This window comes from Peromyscus maniculatus, chromosome 10 (genome assembly GCF_049852395.1).
Source record: "Peromyscus maniculatus bairdii isolate BWxNUB_F1_BW_parent chromosome 10, HU_Pman_BW_mat_3.1, whole genome shotgun sequence".
Taxonomy (NCBI): Eukaryota; Metazoa; Chordata; class Mammalia; order Rodentia; family Cricetidae; genus Peromyscus; species Peromyscus maniculatus.
In genome coordinates, this window is record NC_134861.1 from 53,757,865 (window position 1) to 53,775,283 (window position 17,419).

A 17,419-nucleotide genomic window follows, 5' to 3' on the forward strand; every position below is an offset into this window, starting at 1 on the left:
CAGACCTCCAAAGTCTGGGCTCCAAAAAAGGAACCTCTCCGGCTCTCACCGGAGTTTGATGTTCTCTCAACACTATTGCAGTCGGTCACGGTTTTACAGAACACAAGCCTCGCTTTCGGGACTCAGACGTTGTCCTCAGCCTACCAGTAGCAATGCACTAACCCAGATGCTCGATTGCGAAGCGAAGACACGCTGGGGGTGGGAGTTGGGGCGGGCGGAATACATCGTCTGAGGGTGGACGTAGGAGGAAGGTATACTAACACCCTCACTACAGCTCTTACCCACGCAGCCGGATTTAGTCAAAGGAGAAAATCTCCCAGTCCTACCTAGAGGGGAAAAGCAATCAGCCCCCTCCCCAAACTGGCTAAGGGGACTAGGTTCTGGCTCCAAGGGGCTGAGACTGGGCAGTGCCCAGTCGGCCCTGCGAACTGAAGCCGGGCTTCTGTGAGCGCCGCGCCTGGCTGGTACTGCCTCTCGCCTCCCTTCCCCGGGCCCTCCTCCCCGGTTCTCTGCAACTGTGTAGTTTCGGAAACCGCCGCCGCCGCTGCAGCGTCGGGGACAAGTCTGAGTCCGGAGCCCGCGAGCTTTCCGCAGCAACCGCCGCCACTTTATGCAAACTTGCGGGTTTCCGGCTCGCGGGCAGCGAGAGTAGGAGCTTCCCTGTGGCGATTCGGTGTCTCGGAACAGCCACCGCGGGAGAGGCGGCGGGAGCGCGCGCACCAGACTCTCTCCTAGACGCGAAAGCGGACGAGACAACTGCGGAATTCACCCGCCGCGCCAGGGCACTTCCGAGACAACAACCGACTGGCACTTTTTCTCCCTTTGGCAAACTAGATTTTTTTTTTAAGCTACTTGGCAGCTCTGTTTGACTCCACCTCCCCCTCCACCCCCGCCTCAGTGCCTTTGGCTTTTCTTTGGAAACCCGGACAGAATTGGGCATCTTTGTTAATTGCCGTTAGGAGTGCTGGGCGGTGCGATTTCACCGGGCCAATGTCGCGGATGCACGGAGCCAGGCTTGCTCACCTTTGAACTGCAAAGGGATCAAGTTCAGCTCGAGTTCCCTGCATTGAGACTGGAAGAAGCTGAGAGACTGTGCAGGAGAGTGAGAGAGAGGGGGGAAAGGGGAAAGGAGAGGAGGGAGGAGAGAGGAGAGAAGGGGAGGGAGGAGAGAAAGAAGGAGGGAGGGAGGGGAGGGATCGAGAGAGAGCGCGGAGAGAGAGAGGCTGCAATCTCCTCCCTGAATCGCGCACAGCGCTGCAGATCCCACTGCTCCAACACGCGGGCCGAATGCAGGTGAGGGAAGGCACGGACTCTGCGGCTGAGAATCCAAACTTGGGCACCGCGCGGTGCGCACGGCTTGGCTCTAGCCCCCGCGGGCGAATGGTTGCTGCGGTTTCAGGCGGCGGCTTCCTGACTAATGACCTTGCGCAGAGTTGTTAAGAAAAAAAGAGAAACCCGAGCTCTCCCGGGTGAGGAGCGACCGACTCTGGGCGGCTCTGAAGATGGCTCAGGCTGCTCTTTGACGCGCTGGGGGCACCCGGTCGCGGACCGAGCTGTGACGCGAGGCGTCTTCGCTGCACCTTGCCTGGAGCGACCTGCCGTGGAATTTTTCATTCAAGATATGTTGAGTGGCTTCCCGGCTGCTTAAGAGGAGTCAGAGTTGAGACTGGCTTGTTGCTGGCCCCCGGAGCCTCTTGCAAGAAGCGGCTCACGTTTGTCTGGACCTCCGGAGCCTAAACAGAGACTGGGTCTAGAGTGAGTGGCTGGAACCTGAATTGGACTTAACTCGAGTAGCAGTAAAGGACTAGCCCGGCTGACAGGCGGGGAAGGCTGCAGGTTTGCTCCACTCCGCTTCCGAGCTACACCGCCCGCTTGCCGAAGCGGCTCCGGGGCCCCTTCCCGGAGCTTGGGGACTGGATCTCAGGATCTTCCCGCTGCGGAGATGACTTTGTGGGGGCACCGAGCCCGTGGCGCGCAGTGTCCCGTGAACTGTAAGTACTGCGAGTGAACGGTGGCTGGCGAGCGGGCGATTAGCACCCATTGCATGAATTATGAAACAATAACTTTCGGAAGAAGCAGGAGGAGGAAAAAAGAAGCATCTATAGCTGCCCCCCTCCCATCGGCCGACTCTACACGCTACTCTGGCCCCCTCCCTCCCCTCCCTCTCGTTTCTTCCTTTCCCGGAGAGGAGGACCGAGGGGAGGGCAGGCGGCCAGCCCCGGAGGAGGGGGGTGTCGAGGGGGGTTGTGGTTAGAAGGAGCAGTAGCAGCAGCAGCAAGAGAAGATGCTGAGGATGCGGACCACGGGATGGGCGCGCGGCCGGTGCTTGGGCTGTTGCCTCCTTCTGCCGCTCTGCCTCAGCCTGGCCGCCGCCAAGCAGCTGCTCCGGTACCGGCTGGCGGAGGAGGGCCCCGCCGACGTGCGGATCGGCAATGTGGCCTCGGACCTGGGCATCGTGACCGGCTCGGGAGAGGTGACTTTCAGCCTTGAGTCTGGCTCTGAGTACCTGAAGATTGACAACCTCACCGGCGAGCTGAGCACCAGCGAGCGGCGCATCGACCGAGAGAAGCTGCCCCAGTGTCAGATGATCTTCGACGAGAACGAGTGTTTCTTGGACTTCGAGGTATCCGTGATAGGGCCCTCGCAGAGCTGGGTGGACCTGTTCGAGGGTCGGGTCATCGTGCTGGACATCAACGACAACACGCCCACCTTCCCGTCACCGGTGCTCACACTCACGGTGGAGGAGAACCGGCCTGTGGGAACGCTCTACCTGCTGCCCACGGCCACCGATCGTGACTTCGGTCGCAATGGAATCGAGCGCTACGAGCTGCTCCAGGAGCCCGGGGGTGGCGGTGGCGGCGGCGAAGGAAGGCGCTCGGGGCCGGCGGACAGCGCCCCCTACCCAGGGGGCGGCGGGAACAGTGCGAGCGGCAGCGGCCCTGGAGGTTCCAAACGGCGGCTGGAGGCGCCTGAGGGTGGCGGCGGGACCGGTCCTGGTGGCCGAAGCAGTGTGTTCGAGCTGCAGGTGGCAGACACCCCAGACGGCGAGAAACAACCGCAGCTGATAGTGAAGGGGGCGCTGGACCGGGAGCAGCGAGACTCCTATGAGCTGACCCTCCGAGTGCGCGATGGGGGCGATCCACCTCGGTCCTCGCAGGCTATCTTGAGGGTGTTCATCACCGATGTGAATGACAACAGCCCCCGCTTCGAGAAGAGCGTGTATGAGGCTGACCTGGCTGAGAACAGCGCTCCGGGTACCCCCATCCTGCAGTTGCGCGCGGCGGATTTGGACGTGGGGGTCAACGGACAGATCGAGTATGTATTTGGGGCTGCTACCGAGTCGGTAAGAAGGCTACTGCGTCTGGATGAAACGTCGGGCTGGCTCAGTGTCTTGCACCGTATTGACCGGGAGGAAGTGAATCAGCTGCGATTCACAGTCATGGCCCGTGACCGCGGGCAGCCCCCCAAGACAGATAAGGCCACGGTGGTCCTCAACATCAAAGACGAGAACGACAACGTTCCCTCCATCGAAATCCGCAAGATAGGGCGCATCCCACTTAAGGACGGGGTAGCCAACGTGGCTGAGGACGTCCTGGTGGACACCCCCATCGCCCTGGTGCAGGTGTCCGACCGAGACCAAGGCGAGAACGGGGTGGTCACCTGCACGGTAGTGGGAGATGTGCCTTTCCAGCTTAAACCAGCCAGCGACACAGAGGGCGATCAGAACAAGAAAAAGTACTTCCTGCACACGTCGGCCCCACTGGACTATGAGACCACCCGGGAGTTCAACGTGGTCATAGTAGCTGTGGACTCTGGCAGTCCTAGCCTCTCCAGCAACAATTCCTTAGTGGTCAAGGTGGGAGACACCAACGACAACCCTCCTGTCTTTGGTCAGTCTGTGGTTGAGGTTTACTTTCCAGAGAACAACATTCCCGGTGAGAGGGTAGCCACGGTGCTGGCGACAGATGCAGACAGTGGGAAGAACGCAGAGATTGCCTACTCTCTGGACTCCTCAGTGATGGGGACTTTTGCCATAGATCCCGATTCTGGGGACATCTTGGTCAATACAGTCCTGGACCGGGAGCAGACTGACAGGTATGAGTTTAAAGTTAATGCCAAAGACAAAGGCGTTCCTGTGCTGCAGGGCAGCACCACGGTGATTGTACAGGTGGCTGATAAGAATGACAATGACCCTAAGTTTATGCAGGACGTCTTTACCTTCTATGTGAAGGAAAACTTGCAACCCAACAGCCCTGTGGGCATGGTCACCGTGATGGATGCTGACAAGGGACGGAATGCAGAGATGAGCCTGTACATAGAGGAGAACAGTAACATTTTTTCTATTGAAAATGACACAGGGACCATTTACTCCACAATGTCTTTTGACAGGGAGCATCAGACTACATACACTTTCCGAGTGAAGGCTGTGGATGGGGGAGATCCTCCCAGATCCGCTACAGCCACAGTCTCCCTCTTTGTGATGGACGAAAATGACAACGCTCCCACGGTGACCCTTCCCAGAAACATTTCCTACACCTTGCTGCCGCCTTCAAGTAATGTCAGGACAGTTGTAGCTACCGTGTTGGCAACAGACAGTGACGATGGCATCAATGCAGACTTGAACTACAGCATTGTGGGAGGGAACCCTTTCAAGCTGTTTGAGATTGATCCCACCAGTGGTGTGGTTTCCTTAGTGGGAAAACTCACCCAGAAGCATTATGGCTTGCACAGGCTGGTTGTGCAAGTGAATGACAGCGGCCAGCCCTCCCAGTCCACTACGACTTTGGTGCACGTATTTGTCAATGAAAGTGTTTCCAATGCAACTGTGATTGACTCTCAGATAGTCAGAAGTTTGCATACCCCGCTCACCCAGGATATAGCTGGCGACCCGAGCTATGAAATTAGCAAACAGAGACTCAGTATTGTCATTGGGGTGGTGGCTGGCATTATGACAGTGATTCTAATCATTTTAATTGTCATGATGGCAAGATACTGCAGGTCCAAAAGTAAAAATGGCTATGAAGCTGGCAAAAAGGACCATGAAGACTTTTTCACACCCCAACAGCATGACAAGTCTAAAAAGCCCAAAAAAGACAAGAAAAACAAAAAATCTAAGCAGCCACTCTACAGCAGTATTGTCACTGTCGAAGCTTCCAAACCAAATGGACAGAGGTATGACAGTGTCAATGAGAAGCTGTCCGACAGCCCAAGCATGGGCCGATACAGATCTGTCAACGGTGGGCCTGGCAGTCCCGACCTGGCAAGGCATTACAAATCTAGTTCCCCCTTGCCTACTGTCCAGCTTCACCCCCAGTCACCAACTGCAGGGAAAAAACACCAGGCCGTACAAGACCTACCACCAGCCAACACATTTGTGGGAGCAGGAGACAACATTTCCATTGGATCAGATCACTGCTCTGAGTACAGCTGTCAAACCAGTAACAAGTACAGCAAACAGGTAAGATGGATCCCAGGCACATTCACATATCCCAGGGAGGGCTGATCACTGGGAGACAGCTCAGCCTCTTGGAGGTTGTGTCTTTCCTGTATAACGGTCCTTCCTGTTTTAAAACCAGGAGTTTAACGTTCATCTATAGGCCACTAACTGTACCAGAGGCCTTATAGGGCAGAGGTGTGTCCCTGTTATTTTGCAAGCTGGACCTTAGATTCCTGAGGCCTAAGGGAGAGGTAGTGTTTGTTGTGTGCTACTCTTTGTACTTAACCTTAGTTCAGCCATACTTTATGTTTACAGGCTAAATATGTATGTTGTATTGGGAGAATTCTAAGGAAAATTTTCCAGAGTACCTAACTACTGGTGGCCATGGTAATTGGGCCCTGGAAGTTTTAACTGTGTCATGAATCATGCAGGATTTTACAAGTCAGCAGATACTGATTCATACAAATGCAGAGCCAAGGCCAGAATCTGGAAATCCTGCCATCATGACTTGCTTTGATGGAAACAGTGGCTCAAAAGCACTTAACGATAAGCAAGTGTCATTCATAATTGCACTTTTAATTCTTTGTATCGATAACAACATTCATTTATAATGAGTAGGCTCCTATGTTGATATGCAATCAGCACCTGAATTCTTCATATCCAATATTCCAAAGCTTATAAACAAAATTAGGTTGTACTGAGTACAAGATATTTGTGGGTGTTTTGGGGATATACTAGAAACATAAAGGTTGTGTGTGTTACTTTTATGTGTTACTTGACAGAACTGTTTCCTGGTGTAATCTGGAAACAGTCAGGTATATGTACATATTTTGTGGGTAATTTCTCAATATATCAGATTTATTTTTGTACTTTCCTTGTGTGGAATGTATTACACAGAAGTTTACTTTTTATATCCACCAAAGTTTGACACACAGCAAATAAAACCTTAGGGAAACTGCTCAACTACTGCCCAAAGCATTGTAAGGAATGTATCACATGTTTCTTATTAACAAAACTCACCTTAAGAGTTACATTTACAACTTGTTAGATAATATACTATGACGGTTTTTCTACAAGATATGTTTTGCATGTAGAATATTTCATCTGAGAAGAATTGAAGTTGTTATATAGTCTCATTTAATGTTATGGAGAAGAATATTAACTTCTCATAGTTTTCATCATTATTAAAATATTTTCTATGCATAGAATTTTGCTTTAGATAAGAAGAATATACTTTTTAATATACAGCCTTAAAAGCAGTGAAAACTATAGGTTTGAACTACCGTATATGAAGTGGGTTTTGAAAATAGGTCTTTGGATGCATGTAAGCTTGAATTATTTACCTGAAACCACAATTTGATATTGTGGAGAGTTTATGTCTGTTGTGTTATGGCTTTACTGGAGTTAGGAGCAGATGTGTTTTGACCTGGTGTTTAATGCCTTTCGTCAGTTTTGTAAATAAGGATGACGCTAATGAAAATACAGCAGTTTTTTCATATTATTTACATACACATGCAAATAAACTGAGCTCTTGGAATTTCCTTAGAAAATGATAACATTAACTCAACATAATGTGAAGATGGCTTTACACAGAATATTTACATCTCCATTACCATATTAATAGTGATTTTGCCCTATGGTAGAGTGGCATTTGTATTCTAAGTTGTTTAATTGTATGCTTTTGAGTGAGTATACACAGTGGAAAACTGATAAATATCGTATGCAAACACCACATGAAGTCTGTGTTGTCACTTAAGCTACATTTGATTCATTTGATGGCATAGCTCTATATTCTTGAATTTTAAAAGATACCGAAGGTCAAGACAATTAGCATGTCGTTTGAAAAGCAAAGTGATATGCTCATAAATTAACTAATGCATGGTATTTGTCGTCTAATTGAGCCAAGTCCTTTTGCCAAAAAAGGAAACCCACAGAGTGAGTGGGATGAATCACTCAGCTTGGCAAAGGTGACTTTGGAAAACTTGCATGCCATTAGTTTTGTCAGAGATGTATAAAGTGTTAACCACAAATAAATAGCTGACCTGCAATAAAATAAAAACAAATGAAACACACTTCCCCTAATGCAATTAGTAATAGTAATTGATACGCTTCATCTGTTCACTATTGCCGTCAGGGGACAAGAGATCCATTTCCAACTCACTTTGTACCATCTGACATGAACACAGTGCACTTGGTCTGGATTTTTGTTTATCTTAATACGTAGCTACTGTTCTATTTTTGTGCATAAAAGATGTAGTTTTCACAGCACTAAGACATGTTCTGTTTTGTTAAACTTCATTTTTTAAAAAAAAAAAAATACACAGAGGATTTTGCTGTTTTCTTCCTCTGATCAATGAATTTATCTAAAATTTGAGACTTCTGGTCTTTCAATTTATTAGGTTTGAAACTTGTACTTTTTCAGTTCCTTAGGGAACAGTTTAAAATGTGCTTTTCACTTGCTGAAATGCCTTCATTTTATTTATTTCTCTGAGCTGTCTTATTATACTCTATTTAGACTGATAAAGTGGAAACGATGTTTCTTTCGGGGTTTTCTGCATGAGAATTGGACATTTGGATGTGACATTTAAGTGATATTAGGGGATATAGTGTAGTAAGCCAAGGCCTCCCCAGAAAAAGTTTGTAAATAGCAGCTTATCCTCCCTGCCCCCCTCCTCCATTTTTGTTGGGTTGGTTTCTCAGGCTCTAGGGACATTCATTTCAAGCACCTAGCAATACTTTGACAAACTCCAGGCCAACGTCTGCAAGATGGTCCACCTGGCTATAACCGAGAGCCCTTTCATGAAGCTCAGTGAATCTGCATACTTTTTTTTTTTCTGTTTGGCTTGATATTCTAGGCAGGGACCAGATAACTAATAGGAGTGAGACCTTTACTAAGCAATATTACCTGGATCATTGAGTAAGTAAGGAATTTAGGAAACTTCATCCAGTTATGGGGTCCATGGTGGATGTGCAGCAGAGTGTTGAAATCACTTTTCAAATTCATGCATTGAAAAAAAAACTGAGGATGGTACCTGGGTTTTCATAGCTCAGACCTTTTCAATGCAAACAAAAGCCTTTGCCATCCAATACTTGATGTTTACTTAAGCACATCCACAGCATTTCTGAGATTGCCACCCTTACATTTAGTTCTTTGGTTTCTCGGTAACTTGGTGGCTTTTAGTCTTGTGACCTAAAAGGACAACTGTGCATTTATTTTACAAAGAAAAAGAAAATGCATGCTAAATAATTCCAACAAAACTGCAAAAATTAATGAACTCCAAATGTAGAATTAGCACTTCTCTTGCTATTCTTAAGTCCTACCGAGTTTATCACTTGGTATGCTTTTTTTTTAAGATAATGAATTTATGCTGTTTATTGTCTTTCATAAATGGAAAGTAAGGTAATTTATTTTTGATAAGAATTGAGCTTAAATAAACATTTATTTTAAAATCCATTTTGAGCTGATCTCCATATACTTGTGAAAAAAAAAATCCTGTTTACCCCTCCTGACTGTCTCCCTTCTGTGAGGAACTACTGAATTAGTCTGAGTAATGTTCTCCTTAATAAAATGTTTTTCAGTGTTCTTCATGCACTTTGTTAAAATGATACAACAGAACTTAATGAAAAGATGACAGTGATGTTGGAAGCAAATGGGTGGTTTTCCATTATTATCAGAGTGCTACATTTTATGAAAAATTAAGCATCCACTTGCTTGTGCACCAGCACATTTATTTTAGCAGTAATATATCTGCAAAGTGATGTCAGCTCCACACAGCCTTCTAGTTCATTCTCCGGGCCAGCAACTGTAAGATTGTCCACCTGGCTATAACCGAGAGCCCTTTCATGGAGCTCAGTGAATCCTCACTTTTTTTTTTTTTTTTTCTGTTTTGGCTTGGTATTCTAGACAGGGACCAGATAACTAATAGGAGTGAGACCTTTACTAAGCAGTATTACCTGGGTCGTTGAGTAAGTAAGGAATACAGGAAACTTCATCCAGGTATGGGGTCCATGGTGGGTGTGCAGCTTTAAAGGGAAGTTAAGTTCACATCGGGCACTTTAAATTGTCTCCCATACTTACCTTAAATAAATTAATCAATGAATGGTTAGTTGATAGAAATGATCAATGATAAGAATGTGTATACACAGTCTGAACTATCACGAGCTATCTTTCTGTTTACCTTCAACCACACATGCTTGTGTAGCAACTATGGGGCCAATCGCGCTTTATTTTGTGTTAATGTTCATTCACTGATGTGTTTATGACATTTGAATGCTAAACTTACACAAAGGAGAAATAAAAGCATGCTAGTGAACAGCTTATTGCCTGTACCTAAAATCGTGAGAGTTATCACATTTGAGAATGAAAAAGTACCACCTCAGCAATCTCCCCCCCCCCCCCCCGCGATTTATAGAAGAGGAAACTGAGAAACCAGCATGAAAAAATTAATCTGATTGGGATCACAAAAGTGTGGGAGATATACTGTCGACCAGGGCCCTGTCATTAACCATTCAACCACTTTTAGAGGCAAAAACAAGCCCGGAATCTCAGTAAGTTTCTCTGTGTAGAATGCAGCAGTAGCCTGAATCTGTTTGGGTTTACTTGTGTCCTCGCTAATATATTTGTTTATAGAGATAGACCTCTTTACAATAGAGTGTAATTTTGCCCTGGGCTCCAGATCTCATGTGGCTCTGTAGAAAGAGTAAAAGCTGCCAGCTGACGGCGGCACACACCTTTAAATCCCAGCACTCAGGAGGCAGAGGCAGGGGGATCTCTGAGTTCGAGGCCAGCCTGGTCTACAGAGTGAGTTCCAGGAAAGCCAGGGCTGCACAGAGAAACCCTGGGTGAGGGGGTGGGGTGGGGAGGGGTAAAAGCCGTTACCATAAATCTACAGGAAGTTTCCTCTTTTATTTTATTTTCTTTTTTTCCTTTTTAAAGCCCTTAAACCCTTGTCTAGAGCAGAGCCCCGTCTCACGTACATTGCACGGTGCTTTATTTAGCATTAGTTAGTGGGAGAAATCACATCCAGGAAAAGCAGAGCTGAAACCACTAAAACTAATCTTAATTATCACTTCTGGTGAATTAATGTTTTACAGGCGGAAGAAAGGTTTATTTTCAGGAATTTAGTGATGTTTGTATCGAGCTCTAATGCTGTGTACAAACAACAGAACCATTTAAAGCCTCGGATGCAGGGTTCCTCTGACAAGTCAATTTTTATCCTTAAGCATATTTATTATTTATAGATCCATAATTTGAAAATAAGAGTTTTGTCTATTTCCAGATCTCTGTACCAGCATTTTGATAGAGTGTAAGACTTTTGGGAGATTTTCTACCTCGTGATTTTTTTTTTTAACCTACATAAATCTTTATTTTCCTTCTTTCAGATGCGTCTACATCCATACATTACGGTGTTTGGCTGAATTCCACTCCAATATGATGCTCCATTTTGCACCATACTCTGTGATCACCTTGCTACCCCGACACCTGCTGGAGCCTGCCCTTGGCCGTGGGGTGTCAGCCAATCACTGTTTGTCCCACTTGTACATTTTATTTTCAAGCCTTTTCTTCCCTATTTAAGGAAAATAAATAGTATGAAAATAACTTCCAAAGAGGCAGTATTAATACAGCCACGTATTCCTCACAGATGTCTACAGTTCTGTTCTCAAAGAGATGGCAAGCAACTGTTAATACCTGATAGCAAAATCATTAGTAAAAAAAAAAAATAAAAATTAAAAACAAAAAAACAACCGTATTTCAATCTAAGGCTTTGGCTTTGTGTGAAGAAAGGGAAATGGAGTTTCATACATTTTTGTCTACAGTACACTAAATACTGACTTCAAATAAAGCCCTGAACTGATCAATGTTTTCTGTGTCATGGAATCAGAAGTTCTTCCAGCTAGGCAGACAGTTCTAGAAAGAACAGGTTCCTGCCCAATCTGTGTTGCAATTCTGAGTGTCACTGTGTGTATTTGTGTTTTTATCCACATGTATCAATGACTTCAAGCACTTTTATTAAATATGTGGTCTGTAACTTGCTGTGTGTATCACAGGCACAGCAATGGGTGAAATTGTCCTTAATCTTGAAATAAGCAATCAAAGAACCTATATAATTTTCAAGAGCTTTTTGTTGTTGACAATGAATTCATTAAGAATTAAAGAAAAAATTCAATTAGCTTTACCAAAGTTACTGCAGCCAAATTCTGAAGGAATATGTACCCTCCAGTTTTGTGGACTGCAGTTAGAGGGAGGTTAATGTTTGATGTCAGATAATATAAACTCATGATTCTAGGAATTAAGCAAGTTCCATTGATTGGGAACTTCAATAGGTGGTTTTAGTTGTAGGAGTGATAGTCTAGGTAAGTAGGCATTGTCTGGACAACGCTTCTACCTCCCTATGGCTGTCTGTGCATCTATTTGTTATATTTTATGTTTACATGTTGTACATAGTCTGATTCTTTTATAATGTATTTATTGCACCTCTGTCCTGCCCTATTACAATTTTCTCCAAGTTCCAAAGTACTGAAGAAGAGTTCCATATTCCCAACATTTTGTTTTGTTTTATTTCATTCTGTTTTATTTTGTGTGCCTGAATAATTGCCAGTATAATAGCTTTTTAACAAATAGAGAATATTGGAACTACACTGAAGTATAAAGTGGTGGGAGCTGCTGGAGACCATGCAAATCCCTAATGTACACTTAAGGGTTTTTACGCCATTAACTGTTTATCTGATTTTGCAAAAGGGCCATTTTCTGAAGTATCATTGAAAAGACAGTGAAATTCCTGAATAAAGCTTAATTATCCTTTTCCTCTCCTTTTGTTTTGAAGACAAGGCCCAGGGTAAGAGGCTGGAAAGGAACCCAGACTCTGTCCTGCTTCTCACAAATGCCGATTTCTTCAGCCCAAGGAGCAAATCCACTTCCGTAGAAATTAAAATGTGGATGTTGTAGCAAACCACAGCAACTCACAAACAAACAATTAAATGATAGAACGAAGTCTAGGAGTTGGGGGTGAGTAGACTGTGTAGTGGGTGCCTACAGGTGGCATTTGTGAAAACTGTTACAAAGAATCCTCCAAGTCAGCATTTGCAGACTCAGGCTGTGGCATCCTCTTGAGGATGTACCCAATTTCTACCCAAAATAGGAAGTTATGAGATAGTACATGGCTAGCATGCAGGGGTACTGGGTTCAGTACCCAATGTCCCCAAGGCACACGCACACACACACACACACACACACACACACACACACACACACACTATACACACACACATATACATACATATATACATACATATACATACATATACATACATATACATACATATATGTTTTTTATAAATAGTTGAAGAACAGGAGTCAGAGCAAATACTGTAAGGGCAATTTTTTTTGTTGTTGTTTTAGTTGTGTCTGTGTCCACATGAGCATTTCTGTTCTTGGTTCCCAGGTAAAGAATGTGTCTTAGTGTGAGAGAGATCAGGAGTACATAGAGAATCATGCTTTATCGCACTGTGGAGTGGGAAGTTACAGCTGTTTTGTGTTATGATCAGAAAAATTCAATAAAACCAAAGCAAAAACTTGCCATCATGCCCCCAGGATTTCAGGTTCCATTCATCGGAATGAGAATGGACAACCACACACTTCTTGCTGCAGCATTTAACGCCAGCAAGACTTCTGAGACACTGGAGCCCTCTCCTTGACATTTTTACTTTTTGTTTGTTTGTTTGTTTGCCTAGATTTCAACATGTATATGTGTCTTGTGACCAAAGATTGCCCACTTTCCCCCAGCTTCCTGGTCCCAAATATTGTCAACTTTGGGGTACTTTTCCAGTCTTTGCTGTAATTACTAAAACTTACTGTTGAAAGGGTCTCCAAGTATTGGTGGAGATAAAAAAAAGTCACCCATTATACTGTTTATCTTAGTGTTTAGATATTTTATTTTAAATTAAAAGACAGTAATTAATTCTCTTAGAAAATCTAAGGAGGATAGGCCGGGCGGTGGTGGCGCACGCCTTTAATCCCAGCACTCGGGAGGCAGAGCCAGGCGGATCGCTGTGAGTTCGAGGCCAGCCTGGGCTACCAAGTGAGCTCCAGGAAAGGCGCAAAGCTACACAGAGAAACCCTGTCTCGAAAAACCAAAAAAAAAAAAAAAAAAAAAAAAAAAAAAAAAAAAAAAAAAAAGAAAATCTAAGGAGGGCTACAGCTATGCTATCAACTAGCCCATTTAGTATGTTCATTCATTTAATTTTTTTTAAGTTAGTACGTGGAATATTACTATCTGTCGAGGGTATGGAGCCTAAGTCTCTGCCCTCATGAAATTAATATAATGATTGCAGAACCTAAAAAGATGGGAGTTTATATTTGCATCATGGCTTTTGATACATGTTTCCTCCTTTGTTCTTCAGAACAAATTGTTGAAGAAAAAAAAAAAAAGCACCTTCATTATTCCACAGACGAAGCTAATGAAGTAACTAGAGGCCTTTTCAAACCGAGTTTAAGAACATTATAAAATCAATGACAAAATATCCTGTCCGGACTCAAGAATACTGAAAGTGTCCCAGTGAAATAGTGAAGTTCATGTTTTTGTTTTGTTTCGTTATTAGTTTTGTTGAAAAAAGGTCTCACTGTGTGTCCCAGGCAAGCTCTGAACACACTGTATACCCAAGCCAAACTGCTTGCCTCTGCCTCCTGGGGTGCTGGGATTAAGGGCCTGTTCCACCATGCTTGTGGAAAATCATGTTTTTAAATAAAGTTTATTTTTAGATGTTAGGGCTAGAATCTTCCCCCATATAGATGGAATTCAAGAGTTTGGAAAACATGGAAGAGAAATTTGTACATTTTATTTTCTGATAAGGTATATTTCCACAATCCTAACATGCCGGTTTGTTTTTTTTCAAAAGTCACTAACTGTCATGACTTCAAAAGGTTTTAGTGAGTTACAACTTGAAGATCTAAGTGTTCAGTGTCAAATATATGTGTACCATTGTATGTTATTAACACAATATTTAAAATCAAGTCTTGAAAAATTAATTTTGACCCTGACTTTATTTTTGAATGTATGTAGGAAAATGGTCCAGGACCCTTCCACTTGCTTGACAAAGTGCTTCCATAGTCTGACTGTCTCTCGGGGAACAAACAACAACAACAACAACAACAACAACAACAACAACACACACACACACACACACACACACACACACACACTGTAATTTTGAATCAAACTTTTCTTTCATGTGTGTTATTTTTAAATCCGTTTCATTTCTATTACCTCCTGCAAGGCTGTGACATGGAGATAAAATGAGAACTAGATCAAGGCCATTACTTTCCACGGATAAAAATGCAAACGTGCTACGCCCCGGGCCTTGGGTTCATTATGTTCAGAGGAACTGCCCCTCAGTTTGTCTCTCCCGTCTGTAGCCACAAGATTTCCTGTGTTCCAGGCTGCGTCCCCCAAGTAAACACACGGAGGCTTATATTAATTATAACTTCACGGCCATGGCTCAAGCCTTTTGCTAGCTAGCTCTTATATCTTAAATCAGCCCATAACTATATATTATAACTATAAATATCTATATATTGCCACATGTTCCGAGGCTGTACTTGCGCCCCATTACATGTTGCTCAGTGGGTGGCTCGCTGGCATCTCTCTCTAGGCCTTTTTCCCATCTTTCTTCTTAAATTTCCTGCCTGCCTCTCAGCTGCCTTGCCATAGGCCAAACTGCTTTTTTTTTTTTTTAATCAACCAATCAGAGAAACACATATTCGCAGCATCCAGAAAAGACATTCCCCCATCACCCATCACACTTTTTCCTAGACCCGTGGAGCAGTCCTAATTTAAAGAAGACACTTGTGTTTGTTGAACAGAGGAGAGAAGCTTCTTTGTGCAGTTAGCCTTCAAATCCATCCATATTGGCTGTGGAATACGATAGGACCTCTTCCATATCACTCTCTAAGATACTCTGTGAGGTGGCTTGTTTGTTTTTCCCTGAGAGATAAGAGTTCTCCAAGATGTAAGCCCCCTATTGTGTTGGCTGGAGTCTGTCTTCTCCACCCGGACAGTGTGGTTTATGATCCTGGCTTCAGTAGCAAATAAACAATTCCGTTTTCCTGACCTTCATTCTTGGTCATATTGTAAACATCAAACCCATTAATAAGATGAATTAAGGAAGATGTTTAAGATGAGCAAAGGAAGCAGCGGTTACTTAACATGTTTCTGGCACATTTTGAGAGGTGGGTTGGGTAGGTCTTTTGGTTTTTGTTTTTTTGTTTTTTTTGGCCAGCTGGACACAACTTAAAATCATCTGGGAAGAAGGAATCTTAAACCGAGAAAATGCCTCCATCAGATTAGCTTATAGGCAAGTCTCTGAACTTCCTTGATTAATGATGGACTGATGGACGAAGAGGGGGACATTCAGCCCACTGTGGGCAGGGCCAACACTGGGCAGGGCCAAGCTGGTCCTGGGTTGTATTAGAAAGCAAGTTCAGATAGCTGTGGAGAGAAAGGCAGTAAAAAGCATCCCTCCAAGATCTCTGTTTCCCTTTGTAGTGAAATAACCCCTTTCCTTCCCCAACTTGCTTTTGCTCATGGTGATATTTAACCTCAGTAATAGGAGCAGTCCAGGGCAAGGGGGCTCGAAGGACCATGCTAGCAAATGGGGTGTCAATATTTTTCTGGAACTCCTGATCTGAGGCAAAAAATAGATACATGTACTCCCAAACACAGGCATGGATGGATCTCTGTATCTGTCAGTTTGTATATTTCTGCAGATATTATTCATATTCTGTGCCAACTCAGACACCCCAAACATTCTGTTTTCATCCTACGTCATGGCATGCTGTCATTTTTAAAGGTGAAAGGCTGGTATATCTGGAAAGAGAAATCAGGGTGTGTTGAATGTATAGGGAAAAGGAGGTCTAGAAATGGGAAGACACCTGAGTTGAAGGAGCTAGGCAGTGGGATGAAAGCAGAAAAACTTGTGCCATTCCAAAACTTTCCTCTGGACTTTGGAATGCCCTGAAGAGTTCCCTTTTTAAAATGTAAATGACCTCTGCTAGAGTTTGCTGGGGCTTTTAGCACACCTGGGTGTAAATTGCTTTAAGCAGATAACTAGGTCAGCACATCCCAAAGATCAATAGTCCTTAAGAAATGGAAATTTTGATTAGGGCCTTAGGGAAGGGTGGTAGTGCCTGGAGCCTGGAAGAGTGAGAACTCATTTAAAGCACCCAGTGTCTGCAACTCTTAACTAGTGTGTGTGTGTGTGTGTGTGTGTGTGTGTGTGTGTGTGTGTGCCTGTGCACAGCGTGTGTGTGTTAGATTTTATCAAAAACGGATGTTCTGATCTGAAAAAAAGCAAATGTCTAAGGCTTTGCTTTTGGCCGAGGGATGCCACTAAATGTCAGGGCTTGATATTACTGCAAGATAAGAATGAAAAAGAAGTACCCTCTACTTCCTCCTGTTGAGGTCAGGTCTTTTGTGGCTGGTTTGGTCTTCCTTTTCTCTCCACAGCATCCAGTTCAACTGCTGTGTTCTATTAATTTTCTGCTTCGTTTTTTGGGGGAGAAAGAGAAGAATAATGGGAGGGGTAGAAAAGGAAAAAATAGGGCTTCCTGCAAGTGCGCCCACATTCTTCCTACCATTATTATTCTGCTAGTAGAGTGAAACAGTTGCCACTTATTGGGACTTTGTTATCATGCAGTTGTTTCTTATCCTGGTTTTAACCTGAGGAAGCTGAGATTTAAAGAGGATAATAACTTTTTTTTTTTCACAGTTGGAAGAAACTTCAAAGGGAATTCTTTTGACAAAAGTCTGTGGATTGTCTAGAGCAGGCTGAATGCACAGGGCTCCAGCTGCCTCCAGTTCTGTGGAGTGGACTAAATACTTCAAGATTTTAGAGTCAGGAGAGGGGTAGTATTTTAGTAAAATAATTAAAATTAGGAGGAAGTACACACTGCTAATACAGTACTGTGGCCATTCTCTTATATGGTAA

The 17,419-nt window shown here is 44.4% G+C and overlaps 1 protein-coding gene across 12 annotated transcripts in view; it reads left to right on the forward strand.

Annotated features, from left to right (window-relative positions):
• The first annotated feature begins 754 nt into the window (after positions 1–754).
• Positions 755–17,419, forward strand: part of Pcdh7 (protocadherin 7) — a 420,558-nt gene continuing 403,893 nt past the window's right edge. For 11 of the 12 annotated variants that reach the window (XM_076546313.1, XM_076546314.1, XM_076546315.1 and 8 more), the window contains exon 1: positions 755–5,458. In XM_076546313.1, coding sequence (XP_076402428.1) covers positions 2,285–5,458 — 3,174 coding nt within the window. In that variant the 5' untranslated portion in view covers positions 755–2,284. Of the gene's footprint in view, positions 5,459–10,819; positions 11,301–17,419 lie in introns of those variants that run through there. The other variant, XM_006991395.4, reaches the window with a different exon arrangement.